Genomic DNA, 22,408 nt, shown 5'->3' with positions numbered 1-22,408 from the left:
GCTAGCATTTATTAAGCACTTACTGTATGCCAGTGTTTTGTGTACTTCACATATATTTCATTTATTTAATATTTACAACAAGGTTAAGGTGGGTACTAGAATAATTTTATTTTACAAAGTCCTCATTTGCAAACACTATGCTAAAATGTAAGATGGCTTTTACGGGGTGGGAGAAGAGCACTCTGTGTTTAAGCACTCTTTGGTTCTCAGGATGTACTACTTCATGAAAGGCCTTACCAATGTCATGAAAGAGGAAGAAAATAAGGCCTGTGACCTGTCACTTCATGTATCTTAGCTCTGAAAAACCAAATTATTATTATTATTATTATTATTATTTTTTGTTTTGTTTTTTTAAAGAATTTTTATTTATTTGTCAGAGAGAGAGCGAGAGAGAGCAAGCACAAGCAGGGGGAGTGGCAGGCAGAGGGAGAAGCAAGCTCCCAGCTGAACAAGGAGCCCAATGCAGGACTCGATCCCAGGGCCCTGGGATCATGACCTGAGCTGAAGGCAGATTGGTAACCCACTGAGCCACCCAGGCATCCCTGAAAAACCAAATTATATCAAAGAAAGAAATAGAACAGAGAAGGTGGATAAATTTTTTTTAAAGACTTTATTTATTTATTTGACAGAGAGAGACACAGCAAGAGAGGGAACACAGCAGGGGGAGTGGGAGAGGGAGAAGCAGGCTTCCCGCTGAGCAGGGAGCCCGATGCGGGGCTCAATCCCAGGACCCTAAGACCATGACCTGAGCTGAAGGCAGACACTTAATGACTAAGCCATCCAGGCACCCCTAGGATAAATAAAATTTTGACTGACCTGAAACTACATTAAAACTAGCTTTATCAGATTGGAAATTGTGACTGCATACAATGAAAGGTTGATACAAATTTATGGACCATTTGTACATAACCTTTTCTAAAAACTGGCTTAAGGAATTAGATTTTATGAGGTCTAAAGTGAATTTCTCAAGAAAATAAAATACTTGTCCTTGGAACATTTAGTCTCTAAGCTCTCAAATTATTCAACATAAAATAAGGGGGTTGAATGAGGTTTTTGCTGAACTCCTTGTCAGCTCAAAAGCTATGAATCTAATGTTGTGTGATTGATAAAACAAGAGGTTTGGAGCTGGAAAACCCAGGTCCCCCTATTTACCAACTGAATCATGGTCACAGATCTGGCTCCTGGGAAACAGACTCTAAGACTTGGAGATTTGTGTGCAGATGGTTTATAGGGAAGAACTCTTGGGCACAACATGGGAGGGGTGAGGAACATAGGCCTAGACAGAGTGAACATACATTTGATCTGTTGTACAATTCCAGTAAATGCCTCAGCCAATTCCAGGTGGAAACTCTGAGGCTAAGATGGCCATTCAGAATAGTCCTGTCTGATAGCGGGCTTTTGGGCAATGTGGAGTCTTAAATGGGATTTACCCTTTCTTTAGAAATAACTAAAGAAAACAGACAACAATACATATGAAACAATGACTTTCAAGATACTGGGCATCAATCAATGAAAGATGATGGTGATCCCTAAGAGATGGGAAACAAACAAAGTGAGTCCTCTGATTGCCTCAGTTTATTGCCTTAAGAAAGTTTCCAGGACATGGCTCAGGGAGAGTGGAACCAAAGTGAAATATGGTGAACATTTTGAGTTCAGATGAGTTGAAAGTCCTAGGAGAATATGGTGGTTAGAGTTTACATGGCAAAATACTGGAGAGGAAATTTACCGAGAAAGGGATCTCTGGATATCTGGATATGCAGCAGAGAACTGATTGGCACATAAATATAAGAAAATAATCATCCAAGAGGAATAGAGGGAAGAGTGACTGGCACTAACTGAGGGCTGGGATTATTTCCTCCCTCCCACCCAGTCATGGGACATTGGGTGCAGTACTCAGAGGGTCTTTCTTCAGTGTGGGGGAAACAACTGGCCCTAGACTAAATACTGAGTTGGTCTCCTTTTAAAAGCAAGATTTAAAGCAATGAAGCTTTTCCCAGGTGATTTAACTGTCCCAGAACAAAGCTCAAGAATACTTACAGAAATACAAGAATATCCAGTACACAAAAAAAATAAAATTTGCAATGTCTGGTGTCAAATAAAAGATTATCAGGAATTCAAAGAACTAGGAAATTAAGATCCATAACAAATAGAATAATCAACCAATCAAAACCAATGTGGAAGTGATATAGGTATTGGAATTAACAAACAAAGATATTAAAAAAGTTATCCTAACTGTATCTAAAATGTTAAAAAAATTGAGACAGAAAATACAAAAACACCCAAATCAAACTTCTATAGGTGAAAACTGTAATGTCTGAAATGAAAAATGCCCTGGATAGGGTTAACAGTAAATTAGATATTACTGAAGATAAGTTAACAAACTTGTAGACACATCTAAAGAAACTGTCAATAATGAAATACACAGAGCAAAAACAACTTACAAAAATGAAAGTAATATCAGGGAGCTGTGGGACAACTGCAAGTGCATGTCATTTCAGTCTCCAAAGGAGAAGAGGAGTGAAGGAAGGAAAATATTTGAAGATATAATGACTGATAATTTCTACATTTAATGCAATCCAAGAAGCTCTACAAACCTCAAGAACAAGAAAAATAAGGAAAAACCACATGAAGTTACATCATAATCACTTTGGTTAAAGCCAATGATAAAGAGAAGAACGTTAGAAGCTGCAAGACATAAAAGACTCAGTACATACAGAGGCATAAAGATAAGAATGACAACAGATTTATAGCAGAAACAATGCTAGCTATAAGACAGTGGAACATCTTAAGAGAATTAAAAGAAAAAAACTGGCAACATAGGATTTTGATATGCCGCGAAGACATTTCAAATAATAAGGCAAGATTTCAAAACCAAAAGAATCTAGCAGATCTGCACTAAAAGTAATGTTAGAGGAAGTCCTTTAGGCAGAAGGAAAATAAGACCAGATAGAAATCTGGATGCATACAGAAGAATGAGGAGCTGTGGAAATCAAACTACATGGGTAAATGTATGGGATTTTTTTTGGCGGGGGGCATTATCTAAGCCTTTTAAAAAATAATTGACTGTTTAGGGGTACCTGGGTGGCTCAGTCGGTTAAGCGTCTGCCTTCAGCTCAGGTCATGATCTCAGGGTCCTGGGATCGAGCCCTGCATCAGGCTCCCTGCTCAGCCAGGAGCCTGCTTCTCCCTCTCCCACTCCCCCTGCTTGTGTTCCCTCTCTAGCTGTCTCTCTCTGGGTGTCAAATAAATAAATAAAATCTTTAAAAAATAATAAAAATAATAATTGACTGTTTAAAGCAAAAATAACAAAAATGTCCAGTAAGATCTATAACCTATGTAAAAGCAAAAAAATAACTGGACTATTTAGACTATTTACATATAATGAGATTACTGTGATAAGTTTAAGACTCTCATCTTGCTTTTCAATTTGTCCCTTTTGTTTTTTGTTCCTCTTTCCCCCCATTTTTGCCTTCTTTTGGACTCCTTGACACTGATGCAAATGAGGATGAGTCCTATAACTGCCCCAACTTCTTGGAAAGTTTTCAGGTCATAGGATAGACAATGGAACCCACCAGAGCCTTATGGCCTTCCTAAATTGAGGAGATAGAGCTGGGAGTCCAGAGAGGTGGCTGATGATCACAAAGAAGAGTACCAGAGAGGAGAGAGATGCACATAAGAGAGAGCCCTAGAGATCTATAGAGAATTGCACCCAAGTCCTTAGCTGGGAACCATCAGCTGCCAATATATCTGGTGGCCAGGGGAATAATATCTCAGCCTGAGTGATATACCACTGCATTACTACAGTGTCTTCAGGAAGTTACTTCTCTGAGTCTCAGTTTTACCACCTAATAAATATTACCCATCTTCTAGGTTGTTGTAAGACCCAGTGAGTTATCACAGCAAAATAGCTTAGAAAATGATAAAACGCTCATCATCATATTAATATGATGATGGTTTAAATTATATAACACACATTATTATGATGAATGTAACAGTTTCAAAATTGGGTGATCACCCCCAGGCATGACTAGTCAGTCTGTTTTTAGTCAGTTTTCACTGAAAACCCTTTGTGAACAGAACATATTAACAAGCCTGTAGAGAGAAAAGAAACTGCAGTTTCTTACCATAATGTTAGCCAAGAAAATATACATAAAAAGAAACTTTAACCAAAATATGAATTGAATAATATTATTGTACTTGATTCTACATGTATTGTTGAAGGGCTAGACACTGGCTTGATTGGTGTGATAGGAGGTGGGTGGATTTAATCATTACCGATTTCATAAAGTACTTGAATTTTGAGCTGGATTTTGAAGGATTAGAAAGATTATCCACTAAGGAGATGAAGGCAGTGGGCCTACCAAAAGGAATGCATGAGTTCTCATGGAAGAGAAGAGCAGTTTGAGGTGGGATTGAGAAGTCCTGGGCTCTGTCTCGAACTACCAAGCAGAAGACTCTGGAGCCTCATCTCCTCATTGGCAAACCAAGCTTAAGGGAGATATATAGCATCTTGTCTGGCTCCAAAATTCCATGACTGAATTGTTTAAACATCTCTGGCAATTGTGAAAGCAGAGATTTTCTTGGCCCAAGTGAGTTGAAACTGTGACATCTTAGGAAATGGTAACACTCAAGATATTATGATGAGGGTGATGAGCCAGGATAGAGCCTGGACTCCACACAGAAGGAATTTAGGGCCATTTAAAGTTTAGGAGCAGGAAAATCGTATGATTAATCACCTCTGAGGTTTGAAAACTCTGGAAAACCTATAATAGGAGGCATTCACCAATCCCAAGGTAGAGTCTAGACAAATTATGGCTGAATGTCTTCAAAGTTTCATTCTTTCTATGTAGTTATGTTTCTAATCAACACTAGAATATGATTAACAGAATTTCCTATTCTGGGTTAGGTGGGCCATGGTTTAAATATCTCAGCACTTTTTCCAGAAGAAATCAGACTCACAAAACGAAAGTATCCAACCAACAGTTTATTATGTAATAATCACACATCTGAACTCCCTCTTGACCCTTCCCTACATTGCTCTTTCACTGCCTATCAACCTGGGGGCAGGAAGGAGGGTAGCAGTCACACAAGAACATTTAAGAAGGAAGCAATTCGTGTGTGTTTATGTAGGTTAGTGATGCTACTGCAAAGGACTACAAAACCAGGCACCAGACTCTGGAAAGAAAGAGACTTTTTCCAATCTCATTTGGCCCCGCGACGCTGCCTGAAATAGCGATTGTAGGCAGCGTTGTATCCATAAACCATGGCATAGCGTTCACAAAGCTTGAAGTCATCACAGGCTTCCCGACTGATCTCATAGGCAGGCTTGGTGCTTTCTCTGATCCTAGAAAGTGGTGGGGGGATGGAAAGAGGACCCAAATGAGAAGCATAAATAGAGTAGGGGGAAAAAAAAAAAGAGGAAAAGGGGAAAAAAGAAAGAATAAGAAAACATAGGAAAGAGATCCCATTCAGCCCCCAATATTAGAGGTACTTAACAGGGGGAAAGGTGGAATGGGGACTTTTTGTTTTGCGAAAATAGAAATTTTCTTTCTGTCCTCCTTTCCCTTCTCCCTCCCCTCTGCTTTCTGGGTCTTTCACAAGCTAGTCTTCTTGAAATTCAGTTGTTTTCTTTATACTGTTTTTTAAATTCTATGATTTGGGGATACAATTAGAAAAAATACATATGATTAAAAAAAAACCTGTTTCTCATTCCATTCAGATCAGAGATGCTACTTGAGAAAAATTAGCCCCCCCCATCAAGTTTTGTTACCCACCTCTCTTGGACTTTAGCTCTCCATCCCCACTGTGGGGATATAAATGTATTAGCATGTCTCCTGTTAATGAAGGGATCTTAAAAGAAAAAAGAAAAAATTGCAGTTTTAGGAAAGCAGTAGTTGGAGATATTTCCATGAATATTCCCTGACATAAGTATATTTGAAAACTCATTAACTCATGCATTTCACGTAACTAGAGATCTTACAAAAGTCAGAGAGAAAGATAAAGCAGTTTTCCTAAATTGCCTGATCAAAAGAAATCAGTATATGTTTTTTAGAGATTTGTTACATAGGCCCCAGTTATTTTTGTTTATTTCGCCTATGGGCAATCGCTTTGCCTTTCTCAATTTGGTATTCCTGGTCAGTGTGTGTTTAATTCCTGTGAGGAGAAATTCTCTCTGTTCTGAGGACTTGTAAAGCATAACTTTAGATTACCAGAAATAGACTGTGTAAATATTATGAAGATAATGAACAAATTGAAAATGAGAGTGGTATGTTACTTCTTCCTATACTCAGTCTTTGTAAGTCCAGATACTCAATAGCATTCCACATGCTGACGACCGTGGTTTCCCAGCTGACTAGGCCTCTAATTCCCTACTTTGCCATTTGTCATTACTCCTTGTTTTCCATCTGCGTGGTTGATGTGCGCCAGCTTAAAATTTCCAAATGCCTCCAACTCTGTTGAATGCAGCTTCAAGGCCATATTACACTATTTCAGGCTTAAACAATTGCTCATCTGGAGATTTTTTATAGTCATTAGATTTTTAAATTTACTTTAGTTTTCCAAAAGAGGCCCCCTCTTTCCCTTCCCTATTTGACCTCCATATATTACCATTTTGTCTATTTAAGAATAGGAAGAGAGATTCTTTAAAGCATGAGATTTAAATAAGGAAGTCAAATGTTCACTTACTAATTTCATAGGATTCCATGCTTTCATGAGATTCTGGAATAAAAAAAAAAGATTCATTTGATTGTTATTTATCACACATGGCAACGGTCTAAATTTAGGGAAGGAAGGAGAGAAGAGTCAAAAAGATGTGAAGAATATAGTGAGCAGTGTGATTATTACAAATTTCAGGCATTTAGGATTTATGAGTTGTTTCTCTAGCTCTGTCCTTGGTGTAGAGATCTTTACACTTTAGTTTTTTCTGATGTTAAAGGAACCAGTGGCTACGGTCTTGGCTAAAAGTTCCCAAGGGCTACGAGGTCTTCAGGTTAGTGAAATAAGATAATTTATGTGCTACACACAGATTTCCAGAGAGGCTTCTTCTCTGATTCATTTGAGACCTGTCCAAGAGCAGGGTTGAGAAAGGGACAGAGGGGTCCAAAAAATAGCCCAGGTCCTCCAGGCAGTGTGGGGAGATGGTCAGCTGGGCTCTACCAAGATAGGTTTCTAAGAGGTTCCTAAAGACTCTTAGGAGCCTGTATGAACTTGGCAGCCACAGAAACCACTGGCTCCAGCTGACAACTCCCAATGGGCTGAAGCCAGTTCAGAGGAAAAACTGAGCTGATGCCAAAGCAAAACTTTTCTTCTTTCTACCACTTTCCTGTGCACAGTAGGTAAATCTGGCAATAAGAGGTTTATATTTGTAAGCAAGTGATTTTATTTCAAAAATTAAAAAGGAGATGAAGACACCAAATCTTCTGATACAGAAACCATGTGAATAATTTCAAGAGTCAGAAGAAAAGTACTAAAGATTGTTAATACAACTGAGGTTTAAGGTCATCTAAATATCCAGATAATTGAAGCGTAAGATGGATTGAAACTAATCTTACTTCAGATTTTCTTTCATAAGCTTTGTACAGACACAGATATAGTTAACAACATAGAGAAACCAGGTGGAATTTATCTTTTGACAATCGAAATTATGCAATCTGTTTTTTTCTCTGAGATTCTTTAAATGCGAAACTCTATTTTTTAAAATGAATTCACTGAACAAATGTAGGAAGTTCATGAGATTGTCCTGTCCTTGCAGAGGGCCTAAACTTAACACTTCATGTAAGAACTGATTTTCTTAAAGGTGAGTGATTTCACTAATACCTTTAACCAAACTGTTACAGAGTATAAATAAACATCCCCCAAAATGGGAAGTCAGGGGGCTGGGAATTTGATATCTTCTTTCTGAAACAGCAAAGTTTCTAGGTATGTAGCGACTTACCATACACAGGACCTGCTTGTTAGGTTGCCTACAGAAATCTGGATATTTTGGATGTAAAGAAGACTTGATGGGACAAATCAGTGTCCACGGAGCTTGGGAAATGTTAAATTGATGGTACTTTAAGATTCTATTAGAGAGAGCGGGGAGAAGAGGAGGAGGGAGGGATAAACTGAAATCAGAGGCAGAAGAGAAAACCTAGAAAAGTGGCAGGAGAAAGGTTTCTCACCATAGCACAGAGCTGCCATAGCCCAGGCAGCCAGAAGGCAGGGAAGGAGCAGGCTCTTCATGGTCTCTCCGTGTCCTGTGGGTTGGTCTCACTGGCTTTTGCGGCAGCAGAGGGGAGAGAGGCTCCTGCAGGCTGTTCGTGAAAGGCTGTGGAGGTTTTATAAGAACGAGAGCAGCTGAAAGGGGAGGAAGCAGTGGGAGGGGGCCAGAGAAGGTGGAGACTGGTTGGCCCTAAACTAGCACTGGGACTTTTCCCAAATGCTCATTCCTTCCAGATATTATCTACTCTGGGTGGGCAGTTTTCCCTCACTCCTGGACCAGACGGTGCTATAGCAGGATGGTGCCCTGCTACAGACGTGACCGCCCTAGGTTTAGGGCCAGACCCGGGCAAAAGTCCACAGAAAAGGGAGTTGCCACAAACACGTGTTTGCCTTTCTAATTCCTTCTCCGATCCACTCTCCTGGCCCTGACTACAGGTCTGGTGTGCAGACAGAGCTGAAGTGTTCTGCTTGCTCCCCTGATGGGTGGATGAACAAAGGACTTTGCTTCATAAACTGGTTCTAATGTAGACTTATTTTCCCAGTAGGGTTGAACTAACGGTCCTGGACCAATTGCATATGTGCCCAGTGATATGCAACTTCTGCGTTTTTTCCAAGTGCTCAGCAGGGCAGAGAAGCACAGTGATGCCCTGAGTTCTGTTTCCGCAATTGGCTCCATCGTAACTTGCCCATCCAGTTTTGCATCTTGAGTCCAATCCTGTGCCCCAAGGCCCTCTTAGGCTGGATATCACTGATCTAAAGTGCAGCAAAAATAAAAGGGTAGCCATCTCTTATTTTCTGAAGGCACTGTCCTGATAATGAGCTAATCCAATGGTCTTAGTGAGCGACGGATGAGAGGCAAGGAAGTGTGCTAGGTGCTGTGGGGAGATCTAGAGACAAACAAGACACGTCCCTAAGGGGGTAAGTAATAGATACTTACTATATTCATTTTGTGCTTTAGCTGCCATGTGTCCTCAAACATAGATTTTTCACAAACACACGCTTCCATTATACCATTATACCCTCAGTAGCAGAAGTGCTGTTTCTTTTCTTGCAGGAGGAGGATTGTAATTTGGTGCCTCTGGTTATATTGTAGACAGAGGGTTTTTTTTATTTTTTCTTCTTTTTTCTTTTCTTCTACTTCTTAGACAATCAGAAAACATTTTCTATCAAGATGTGTCTCGGCTGTCTGGTACCCCAGAGTCCTCTTGGCAGACAGAGAGGTCTGAGTCATAGAGCAGCAAACTGTAGATGAACTAAAGCTGCAGGACTGCTCACTTGGCTGTAACAGCAAAAGGGTTGGCTTGGGAGTAGGTGGGTACAGTTTTCAATAATAATTTATTTCAAGGAGCAGTGATGGACAACTAGGTGAAACCACACGCCTCATTCTTTTTGTCTTTTTGGGATGCACTTTCCCTCCCAGCCTCCACCTTCTGAAGAGCTTTTATAAATACTAAAGGATTCCCTGTTAAAGGAAATAGTTCGCAATCCTTGTAATCAGAAGGAGTGAGTTGCGAAGGACCAATAAATGTCAGGGTTTCCCTCCAGATTTTGTCATATTGAGAGATATATTCTTCTTGATAAAATCCTAAAGACGACCTCAAAAAGAAGACAGTGTATGTTCATCTCTGATAAATTCATCCATCGTGATTTCTGGTCACAAGATTGGTGGTTGTCTTTTTCTTTAAATCACAAACTTGCTCTCAGGATTGGCCTCAGTGCCCTTTTTCCAAGATAAATCATCCAAATCATTATATTTGCAAAAGCCAGTTTACTACATTGCATTTACTACATTTGCTACATTGCTTGTTTTGGGAAAACAAACTAGCTGTGGCTTGTTCATGTAGCATTTTATATGTACTCAACTCAGTTACTAACCCCTAATTTATATGAAATGAAGCAAGTTTGGTTTCAGTGTTTCATCCCTAAAATGAGTAGGATACTCCACCTCTCCCACCCTATCTCTGGAATTAGAGAAGTCTCTCTTTTCCAGCTACAAGCATGTGCTTTGTGATGTACGTTAACTTGGTCTTTTCTGGCCAGATTCCGCATGTCTCCTCCATCCCAAGTTCAAATGAAAGCTGTGCTCTGTCTGCTTTCTGACATTGCAATTGTTTATTCTTATACTCTCTGAACCCAAGGGTCAAAATCTTACACTTCTCTTTCCAACATAAGCTCCACCTTTCTTCACGAGTTGTTTTCATCACTGCTTCCACCGGCTTCCCTAAACTTTTTTTTTTAAGATTTTATTTATTTGACACAGAGAGAGAGAGAGAGAGAGAGAGCACAAGCAGGGGGGTAGGGACAGAGGGAGAGGGAGAAGCAGACTCCCCGCTGAGCAGGGAGCCCGATGCCGGACTGGATCCCAGGACCCTGGGATCATGACCTGTGCCGAAGGCAGATGCTTAACTGGCTGAGCCACCCAGGCGCCCCTTTTAAGCATGTTTCCTTATCATCTTGCTTTTTGCAAGGCTAACACTTTCTGTTGGAAACTGTCTTCCTCTCACCAGTCACTCATCTTCCCTTTCTCCTGTTTTCCATTTATTTATGGGTCCTCCTATGCTAAATACCATTTTTATATAATTTATAGCAATTAAATAACATGTGTGAAAACTCAGAGCTCTTCTTTTTCTCTTCTCCCACCCACCACTCCCTGTCTCAAAGATAATTTTGCATGTGCCGACTCCAGTCATGTGTTTTTATGAGGAGGATCAGACTCATTCGATGGGGGCTTTGTATTGGAAAGGGTAGAGATTGACTTGTCAGAAAAAAGAGAGAGAGAAAAAAAACAACGGAGGTAGAAAAAGGTGGAAAGAGAAATGAAGAGGCCTTATAGATTTGGTTTGCTGGATGGGAGAGGTTTGGGTAGAGATTGAGTTGTAGAGAGAAAAGCTTTGAGGCTGCTGTAAGATGTGAGACGTTGAAAATGAGACAGGGGAAAAGACAAGTAAGAGCTGTTTTGGTTATGAATAGGCTTGTTTGAGATTGTAAAAGATTGAGAATTGCTGGAAAATATTAAAATTGTTTTTAATTAATGTTGGCTGGTAGGGTTTTTTTTTTTTTGAGAGAGAGAGTGTGCATGTGCTTGTGTGAGAGCTGACTGAGCCACCCAGGTGCCCCTAATTCGTATTTTCTTAATTGAACTACCTTGTAAAGACTAGACCACATGAAATTCCAATTTATATTTGGATTTTAGATAATTATGAAAGATATTTGTATAGATATTTCCGCCTAGCTAAAGAGGAATATTCTTTAGTGGAGAGACTATTTGCAGATACTCCCAGGAGTGACAACAAAGGAATTGGGGAGACAGTGACATGATTGGCAGTGCTTTCAGACTGTACAGGAATCTCGGCATGGGAGATTGGACCATGGTATAACCCAGGCAACAGAATCCACGGAACCATACAGGATCTCCTCTTCCACCTGCCCTTAGGAGGGAAAGAGAAGCATGAGCATGCCCTCCAGGGCCAGAAATAGCCTCATATTTTAGTCATTCTTTCATCCATCCAGCCATCCATCCCATCATCAGTCCATTTAACAAATGTATCGAACATCTTCTATGTGCTGACTCTAAACTGCAAATAGAATGGAGAAAAATATACAGATAGGGACCCTACTCTCAGGAATCAAGCATGATCTTAGATCATAAATTTAATTAGTGTTTCTTCTTCCTTAAAAATTTGTTTAGGCAGCCCACTGGCCCTAGAGAAGTCTAAGTGATTTGCTTTCTCATTGGACTGATTTTTTGTGGGTACCCAGGAGCATCTTTATTTGTAGAACATTGCAGAAAGTGCTGATGACACGGTCAGACAATTCTGAGTTCAGGGAAAGAATGGAGGAGAGGGAAGGTTGGCAGACCTGCCAGGAATTATTGTGAGGAGAAGCTTTTCAGAAAAGTATGTGCTGGCCGACATACTAAAAGAATTATCCCCTTTCTATAGTATTTCTATGACTAAGCCCATAGCATCGTAATAATAAAGTTAACATATTTCCCACAATTCTACATCCTCTGTCCATCCTTGCTTATCCATTCTTTCTTTTTCAGACTACTAGATATTTTGTCTCCTTGAGGAATTTTCCTGGCTCCAGTCAGACTTTTGTTGTTTTTTTTTTTTTCTGTTCCATGAGATCCCACTTTATTTACAGAATGTTGGTTTTATGAGTTCACAGTATTATTTTACTGACAGCACTAAAACCCTTAGTCTTGCCGTTAAAGAAAAAGGCAAAGGGGAGAAGAGTTAGGAAGTACCAGCCCTGAAAATAAAAACAAAAATCTCTTTCTAGGGCAACGAAATGAGAGACAGAAACCTAGCCAGGTTCCTAGGATAGTGCTGACCTCTAAGTTCTGTGTTTTTAAGGGAAGCCCCTTGACAAGGGGATCCTCCATCTCAGAGTCCTTTCCTTTTTAAATTTTATTTGATAGAGAGAGCACAAGCAGGGGGAGTGGCAGAGGGAAAGGGAGAAGCAGACTCCCCACTGAGCAGGGAGCCCAACCCGGGCTCGATCCCAGGAGCCTGGGATCATGACCTGAGCCGAAGCCAGACACTTAACCAACTGAGCCACCCAGGTGCCCCTACATCTCAGATTCCTTAACTGACATAGCTTCCCAAGCACTGAATTCCTCAGTCCTTTCTTAATTTGTCTCAGCTGAACTAAGTGAAAATAAATGCTTGTCAAGCTCAGGTATGGGAGGGACATTTAGGGAATCCTGGGGAGAAATGTCTGGGGAAAGGCAGAGAAGCCTGGATAGTAAATAAACTGGGCTTCTGGTTGGGAGTAGCTGCCACATTTTTTTTTTCTTCCCCTTCCCATATAGATCAACTCCTCTACCCTTTTCCTTTCCATTAAAAGCTTCAATTTTTAAATGAGATAGCAGATGTGAAGTAATAATTATACAACTATCCAAGTAATATCATCATGTATCATATAGGTACTATGATAAACACTTTTTATTCGTTATGTTATTTACTTCTCATAATAATCTTACAAACTGAGTAAAATTACCCACATGTTACATATGAGAAAATTAGGGCTCAAAGAGGTTATGTATTTTTTCCAAGGTCACATAGTAACTAAATCGCAAAGGGCTATTTGATTTCACAGAGACACAGGGATATACGACTTGAATCACTGATAAAAGCACACACTGTTCCCCAAGGTTCTGACAACTGCTTAAAGAAGTCTGTGATTGTGTCTACAGGGATTGCTGAGCCTAAAGTTTCAGAGATAAAGATAAAATTATAAAAAGATCTGCCTATTTAAAATGCTAATTTCTTCAACGTCTTTTGAAATAGGATAATAGGAATTAAAGATCTGCCTTTTGCCACTTACACCCAGATAGTTAAACGACTTACAAAACCAGAGAAAGGGATGAATTTGGTATTCGAACTCGAGTTTCCCATTTATCTGTTTATCCAGTACTGTGCATACTAAATTGTCTGTCCAAAGAAGCTCCAACTCAAATATGTTGCTTTCTAAAGCCTTTCAGCTTACTTTAGAAATCACCACGTCTACGAACACCCATGTTTGCTGACTGTCAGCTGACACTAACTCTAGTTTGGTTTAAGAATACTGTCTCTGTCGGGTCTAAAAGTCCATTTCTATAGTTACTTAGACCCCAAGCGAAACTGGACTCTAAGCTCAATGTATGGCCTGCTCCTTCAACTCAAAGCAAAATGGAGAACAGGTTCTATGTCCCCTGTCTTGGCTGGACATGAAGTTAGGAAAGGTTGGCCGTTTACTCATTAGACTCTCGCAGCCGGTTCTCAGTGAGCTGTGAAGTTAAAGTCCGGGGAATTTCTCCCACCGCACCATGGCAAGCGGTCCTTTTTGAGGAGGGGAAGGAGCCCTTTCCGACCTCTTCTACTGTCATCCCACGCTCGCCACAGCCTTGTATCCGCCTTTCATCATTCCAACTCACCAACAGAAAATACCCCTTCCTATGTTCAGGAAATGTATGACAGCAAGCAAGGGACTCCAGTAATTTGTAGGAGTTGAAGCAGATATTTGAAGAAGACTCACAGAACAGGAGACTCAAAATTAGGACTGGTGGGCTGGGATATGGGAGGAATGAGCTGATGTCTCTATCAGTGAGGTGGAAGGAGACCAGGAGTTTAGTTAATATTTGTCAAGACATGAAGGGAAGGGAGAGGATGACAGCTTTGCTCATCCGTCATAGTATACAAGAACTTGAGAGCACAGTTATAAGTTGTAAGGAGTATTTTGGAGGAAGATAAGAGCTGTAAATGACAGCAAGTGATTTAATAGAAATTTAGTAAGCATAACAACAATGACATTAGTTATTAAGAGAATTTAAAAAATAGTTGACAACTTTTAAATTTGACATGAGAAATGAAATATGCTCTTTGAAATCCTTCAGTTAGAGATAGATGTCTGGATGGATCTTGTATAATCCAAAGGGACTTCATTTAAATGAAGATTTAAATCATTCTTAAAGTGATTTTAACTTTAGGTAACAGATTGACTAGAAGAAAATCTGGTAGCTAGCTGCATGAACCAAACCTACCAAATTCCTTTGCACTTCAGCACATTTCACCTGCTCTTCCATTGATCTGTCAGACAAAACAAACAACAAATTGGGTGTGTGTGAGCATTTCCCATCCTTATTCAATTTTCGTATTCCCTCCATACTTTTGGCACCCTCTCAGACAAAAACTCATCACACAAACTAGAATGGACTCTAAAGAAAGGCTCTGTAGGAAGTGAAGAGCTCTTCTGGGTGAGGGATATACTTTCTGGAATAAGAAAGCCTATGGAAACAGTCTAAGTGTCTGTTGACTGATAAATGGATTAAGATGATATGGTATATACATAACAGAACATTATTCAGCCATAAAAACCATTTGTGACAACGTGAATAAAGCTGGAGGACATTATAATAAATGAAATAAGCCAGAAGCAGAAAGACAAATACTGTATGATATCACTTATATGTGGAACCTAACAAAGTTGAACTCACAGGAACAGAGAATGGAATATACTGTATTGTATACTTGAACTAATTCAAGGTCAAGTTGCCAAGAGATCTTTAGTGTTCTTACTGCACTAAAAAAAAAATATAACCGTGGGAGGTGATGGATATGTTAATTAACTTGATCATGGTAATCATTTCACAAGGTATTTGCATATCAAACCATCACATCTCAAATATATACAATTTTTGTCAATTATACCTCAGTAAAACTAAAAAAAAAAAAAAAAAAAAAAAAAAAAAGCCTGGATTTGGATTCTGGTTCTGCCACTTAACTCCTTGTGTGACATTCGGTAAGTTAAAATTCCTGAGCCTCACATTTCTCAGTGACACAATAAAGGATTATAAAACCTGACTCACAGGACTGTTGGATGGATTAAACAAGACATATAAACAATATATGTAAAAAAAACCATATAAACAATATGTTTATTGTTTTTATTGTTATTGTTATTATTCTAATACAAACAAACATATAAACAATAAATGTAAAAAAAAAAGACAATAAATGTAGAGCTCCTTGAGTAATGGCTGGCATGCAATGCTTTCAGAAAGATTGGTTTAACTCCATTGGTTCAGTGGTTCAATTCATTTTCCCCAGCAGTTGAGGACTAGATCACTCAGGATGGCCAAAGCAGAGGAGTGAATGCCAAAAGTGGGAGTGACTGACTCAGCAAGGTCTCCGATGGGAATCGAATTGGGAGTTGGCTGAGCTCAGTTTAATTCTGACACCGACACGTAATGCCTATGTGACTTTTGAACAGATAGTTTAAATCTCTTTTCAAGCATGAGTTGGAATAGACTAGTATAATTTTGTGCTTCCAGATTATTTCATCCTTGAAGTAGATAAATAAGATAGAAAATTATTCTACAATCCGGCGTTTGAATAGAACATTCTGTTCCTCATGCTGTTTTGCCAGTGATGGTTCCCGGGCTGACTCGGGTTTGGATGTCAACCCCTGGGCCTGAAAACCGCTAATGAGATGTCCTGCAAAAGTTCCATTCACATAAACAACTGCCTGCCAGGAGGCCCTGTCAGCCGTTGTTTCCCAGTGTAGTCAAATATCCTTCTACCTTTGCATTAGATGTGGCTATGCTTTGAAATCTTTGGGACAAAAAAGAAGATTTTTTTTTCTTTTATTTATTTATTTATTTACCAGGGTTTGGTCAGTGAGAGAAAAATCTCATGGAAGAGATGTGTAATTCTGCAATTTCTCTTCTTTGTTACATCATCTAGTCATTGCCAACCCAGGAAATAGGATGACATTCAGAAAAATAATATTTAGAGAGGACACAAAGGAAAAATGTCCAGGTTAATATGAGGGAGAGTATAGTGCAGAACACGCCTTTGCTGATCAAGCTACAAAATGAACAGGCTGCGAAATGAGAGATTGTTTTCACATCCGATTTCTCCCTGATTGCACCGTTATGGAAAATAGTGCAGTGAACTGTGGGTTGGGACGACCTGCGGAAATCCAATTTGGCCCTGCCTGCTGGGGGCGTTCACCTAAGCGGTCCTATAACCAGTGCTTATCTGAATCTTGGTGGCCTCACCCCAACTCTGTTTCTTCCAATTCATCATTCTCTGTGTTTCCTGTCTTTCTCATAATCTTAGATTATTTATTTCCTTTCCCTAGGGAATTTGGAAAGAGACTTTTGTTGTTGTTGTTGTTGAGGGAATGAGAGGGCTTTTCACTGGAGTTCTTCCTCTGGCTTTGGGTAGGAGAAAACGAGTGGGTGCTAAGAATGGGATCCAAAGGAAAGGGAGATAAACTGAAAAAAAAAAAAAAAACAAAAGCAAAAACAAAAAAACCCCAAGATGTAATGGAGTTTTTTGTTTTGTTTTGGGAGAGCAGTAGAAGGGCAGGTAAAATGGATAGGAGCTGGGGTGTGGGATTTGTAATGATGAGGGTTCGGCATGAACACTTGTCTTGCTCTTCCTCCAGACTTCGAGGTCTTTGAGGTTAGCCTCTGGATCTTACTCATCTTTATTTATTTTTTTTTAAGATTTTATTTATTTATTTGAGAGAGAGAGAGAGAGCATGAGAGGGAAGAGGATCAGGGGGAGAAGCAGACTCCCCGCTGAGCAGGGAGCCCGATGTGGGACTCGATCCCCGGACTCCAGGATCATGACCTGAGCCGAAGGCAGTCGCTTAACCAACTGAGCCACCCAGGCGCCCCTGGATCTTACTCATCTTTAAAACATACAACAGTGGCTGCCACTGCTTGAATGAAGCCAATACCCCTCTCACATGGGTCCCCAGTTCTCTGGTGACATAAAACAGTGGACAAGAGCTTGGGCTTTGGAGTCGATGGGACAGAATGTGAATTCTGCTCCATCACTTAGGGATCTCTACCATTTCCCTAATTCTCATTTTATTTATCTAAAAAAAAAAGAACAAAGGAAGTGATCATGGAAAGTAGCTTATACAATTGTAATGAGGATTAAATGAAATAATGCATGTGAATATCTAAACTGGCATAGTGCCTGCATATAGTAAATATACCATGAAAGTAACTATTATTATTATTATTATTTCAAACTAGCTTTGTGACTCTGAATAAGTCATTTCCTCACTGTAGCATGTGAGGGATGACAATTGTTCCATAAAATATGGTAAAGATTTAATGAGATAGTGCTTGTAAAATACTCCATGTCCGTGATATAGTAGTTGGTCATTAAATGTTCATTCCCTTCCCTCTACTCCTGATTGTCTTTTCCATTCTTTCTTTCACTATTTCCCTGCATATAACCAATACTCTAGTCAAATGGAACAACTTGTTCCTGAGATGTTCCTCAATGTTTGCTATCACACCATTTGTTTACTCTTTTTTTGGGGGGCTTTTCTGTCTCTGTCTCTAGGAAACTTGGGCATCTTTGGAAGCTTGTCTCAAACACTGCTGACTTCATGAGATGTATTACTTAAGTTAGCTTCCAATGGGCTCTTTTTCTTTCCTTTAAACACTCCCTTGATACTCTGTTTTATTTCTTTATTACTATGTATCTTCCTTTTTGAGTTACAGGCATTTCTGTTCTCCATCTTGCTACTTACTCTCTCCCCAGCTGTTGAGGGTACAATGGCTGGTCTCCAGACACATTCGTCCACCAGACTCTACCTTGTTATCTAGGAAACTATCATTTCTAGAAGATCGAAATCTTTCTGAAAGAAGAAAGAATTCTCTTGCTGAATTCACGCATTGAGTTAAATGTCTCTCGCATGTTCTCACAGTAACCCTAGGACACCCTTTCATAAATCTTATCTGATTTGATTACAGAAGACTGAAATTGTCTCTTTACGTGACTGTATTCTACACTGAATTTGAAGCTTCTCAAAGGAAGTCAGGGTTTGTTTTTTATTCATCTTTGTAGCCCCAGTCCTGTGCATGTCATCTTGTCAGCAAACCTAGTATAGTGCTTGAAAAACCGTAAGAGCTCAATCAAGTTGCCCTTAACAATCCACTCCAACAGTCTCATAACACATACTCAGAATATCCCTACCCTTTAATTAAAATATAAATTTAATTCTTGTGAAGACAAGAAATTGATCTAATTTGAAACATGAAATAATTATACAGTATGGCTAAGAAAAAAAGGGAAAATGTGATTTCACTCCTATTTTTTCTACCTTCACGTTATGTAGCAATCCAACGATTGAATTAGCTGATTATTGTCTTTATGAAATAGCAGTATTCCTGAAAGGTTTCCAGATAATAACATTATAAAATTAAATTACAGCATAAACACTTGAAAAAGTATATTCTTTCTTAAAGGGAAGTCACTTGAAAAGCAAGAATTCCTCCGGAAGAAAAAAATAAATAATGTACCCTTGCTGTGTGTGAAATGTAAGCTCTGCCCGTATGTGCTTTTCCTTCTAAATTTTTACACATTGATTTATTGGACTTGAACTGTACTTGCAACATGACATCAAATAAAGAAAGTGATTCCATGTTACAGCACCAGATGCTTGCCAATTATGGAGATAAGAAGTTCGATGGAAAGAAATCAAGAATATGTGAAAGATTGCCAAAGGGCAGAATTAATTAATTAATTAGTTAATTAAATGACCCTTTTCCCTAAATTAGAAATGACTAGCATTTGTTAAATAGTATATCATTTCTTTCCTTCCTCCATTTTTTTCCTGGGTCGCCAAAACAAGCCTCTCATCTATGCCAAATAGCTTAAAACAAAGCACAATTTTTTGTTTGAAAAAGAAAAAGATGACTGACCTATCTATAATTAATATATAGAAAGTTACCTCGAAAAACAGAGAGAGTTGGGCTAGCCAAAAGCTTCTCCTCTACCTCGATAATGCGAATGTTTTATATTCACTGAACATTTTACTGAATAGCTGAAAGGAAGACACTTTTGTACCATTTTCCCTTTTCCCAGAAGCTGTTCTGTATTTACTGGAATGAATTTCAGCACTTTCTTCCCATTTTCAGATGACTGTGACATATGAACTTTCTCACAAGGTCAGCAAGCCAGAGCTGAAGGATTTGTGGGGATTTGTGTTTTGAAGCCAAAGATTCTTGGGAACAAGAAGAAACTCAGATACAGATACTGGTCATTCTCTAGGCTGTGTCCTCTCCAGAAAAGCAGTTTTTAAAATACTTAATATTTTTTGTGCCAGAAAAAATGGACAATGGTGCAAAAGTAAAAATGTTCCTGGAATAACTAGAGGCTTTTGACCTTAGCTAGTCTGGCAACTTTAACTTGGATTTCTCAGCCCCCACATTTGGTCTTCATATTGTGCTCTGTACCTGGATTCACCCCTTCCGAGGCCAGGCACAGTTCATCTGGCTGCGTTTTTTCCTGTGTAGGCTCAAAGATAGGTAAAAAAGCAGACTCACTGTTCTTTCCTCTGTTGCCCCAAACAAAAGCAACAACACAGGCTGTCATGAGTAGATTGCGCAAGGCTTACTTGTAGGAATGATTTCCATATGGTGTAAGATTAATTACTCAAACACAGGGCAGTTGAAGGATGCTAAGGCATTTTAAGTGTCCTGAAAGAAAAGATCTAGCAAGGAAAAGATAGGGAGACATTTCGGTGATTCTCTAAATAAATATATGCAGGTCATGACATGTAGCCTATTATTTAAACTAAGCCTTAAATTATGTTTTTTTTTAAGATTTTATTTATTTATTTGTCTGAGAGAGAGAGAGAGAGAAGGAGGGGAGGGACAAGCACAGGGAGGGAGAAGCCTACTCCCTGCTGATCAAGGAGCCTGATGTGGGACTCGATCCCAGGACTCTGGGAACATGACCTGAGCTGAAGGCAGATGCTTAATGGACTGAGCCTCATGGGCATCCCTTAAATTATGTGTTGTGGAAATTTTTTTTCTTTATTATATTATATTTCATTTCAATATATATTTCATGACACAAAGGAAGTTTCAGAATCAAAGTACTGATATTATAGACAGGCTACATTTTCTGATTATGATCCAGTAAAATTAAAATTTAATGTGAAAATGATAGCTAAAAAAATGAAACATTTGGAAATTAAAAATATATTAGCAAATAATCCTTAGAAAAAAATGAAATAAAGGATTAAAGGAAATAAAGCAATGCTTAGATCTGAATCATAAGGAGAGCACTATATATCAAAATTTGTGAGAGCCCATCAAAGTAGTGCTGAGAGGAAAATTCATTGCTTTACATACATTAATCAGAAAAAAAGAAAAGTCGATAATAAAAAAAAAAGAAAAGTTGAAAACAAGTGAACCAAGCATGCAACCCAAGTTGGAAAAAGAGCAAGAGAAACAACCTAAGAAACAAAGGAAAAAAGTAATAAGGATATAGTAAGAAATCGGTGAAATACAGAACCAAATGTAATGTAGTAGATATGTATACAAACTTACTGTTTGAAAGGTAAGTAAATAAGAGAAATATCTCGGCAAACACAAAAGTAGCAAACCCAAAACTGGCAAAAGAAGAAATAGAAAATTTGAACAGATCATTAAACGTCAAAGAAACAAAATGGCAACCAAATACCTCCCCTCCAAAATACCCTCTGCACAGATGGCTTTCTAGTTCACACACACAACTCTTTTGAGAAATAGTTTCTATCTTACACAAGTTGTTCTACAAAATTTTAAAAATGTTAAAGATATATATGTAGCTCATTTTATGAGACTAGTGAGCTCTTCATTGTAAAACCGGGTAAAAACTACTGAAGAAAACATTATTAGGCCTATTTTATGAATGTGGATACTAGAATCCTAAATAAAATAGTAGTTAACATAGTCTGAAAAATACTGAAAAGTCTACATACTGATCAAGTAGGTTTATACCAGGAGTGCAAGCATTTTTAACATTAGGAAATATATCAGTGTTATTCACCATAATAATAGATCAAAAGATAAAAATTGTGTCATTATCTCAATAGATGGAGAAAAACCAGCTGGTGATGTATATATTTTAATTTATTTATATTTTATATATTAATTTTGTATTTTTTTATTTAGATAGAACTATAATATAAATTTTATATATAATTATATGTATGTATATCTTACTAAATTAGGGATAGATGGACTGGTAAAAGTTATATGCCAAAAACTCACAGGAAACATTCTTCTTAATGGAGAAAGTTAAAATGCATTTCCTTTAATTAGCAATAATCGTGCCTCAGATAAACCTCATTGGCTATGATACGAGGGATAAGAAAAACACATTTATTGTTATCACTATTATTTGTCACAGGACTGGAAGGCCTGACCAGTGTTACACAGAGAGAAAAGAAGTAAAACAAAAACTGAAAGGGAAGAGAAAGATAAATAGCATTGTTTTGAGACAATATTATCTAAGAAACACAAAAATAATCATCCATTCAACAAACTATTAGAATCAGTGGGAGTTTAGCAAACTTGCCTATAAAAGATCAATTGAGAAAGTACCATTTCTTTACATCAGCAATAACTGAAAAAAATAATGAAAATAGAATACATTTCACAATACCAACAAGAACAGTTGGGTATCTTTTAATCAAGAATACATAGACTGTCTGTGAAGAAAATTCTAAGACTCCAACAAGACTGATGGAAGATAATCTGAATAGATGGAGATAACTTCCATGCCCATGGATAAGATGGTTTCCCACCATAAAGATATCAATTTTCCTGAACTTAACCTATAAACTCAGGGCAATCCCAATAAAAATTCCAATTGTAAATTTTGAGACATCATAAATATAATCCCTCAAGAATTCTACTTTT

General features: G+C 38.5%; 1 protein-coding gene across 1 annotated transcript; it reads right to left on the bottom strand.

Moving 5' to 3' along the window:
- Nucleotides 1-4,969: 4,969 nt before the first annotated feature.
- On the bottom strand, nucleotides 4,970-8,317 carry LOC113922080 (matrix Gla protein). The gene is made up of 4 exons (XM_027593849.1): nucleotides 8,160-8,317; nucleotides 6,685-6,717; nucleotides 5,775-5,850; nucleotides 4,970-5,344 (listed from the first exon to the last, which is right to left on the bottom strand). The coding sequence occupies exons 1-4, from the start codon at nucleotides 8,218-8,220 to the stop codon at nucleotides 5,203-5,205; spliced, it is 312 nt and encodes a 103-aa protein (XP_027449650.1). The 5' UTR covers nucleotides 8,221-8,317; the 3' UTR covers nucleotides 4,970-5,202.
- Between the last annotated feature and the right edge of the window lie 14,091 nt (nucleotides 8,318-22,408).

The sequence above is a fragment of the Zalophus californianus genome, chromosome 9, assembly GCF_009762305.2.
Source record: "Zalophus californianus isolate mZalCal1 chromosome 9, mZalCal1.pri.v2, whole genome shotgun sequence".
In the NCBI taxonomy this organism is placed as follows: Eukaryota; Metazoa; Chordata; class Mammalia; order Carnivora; family Otariidae; genus Zalophus; species Zalophus californianus.
This window is presented reverse-complemented; position numbering and strand designations above follow the sequence as displayed.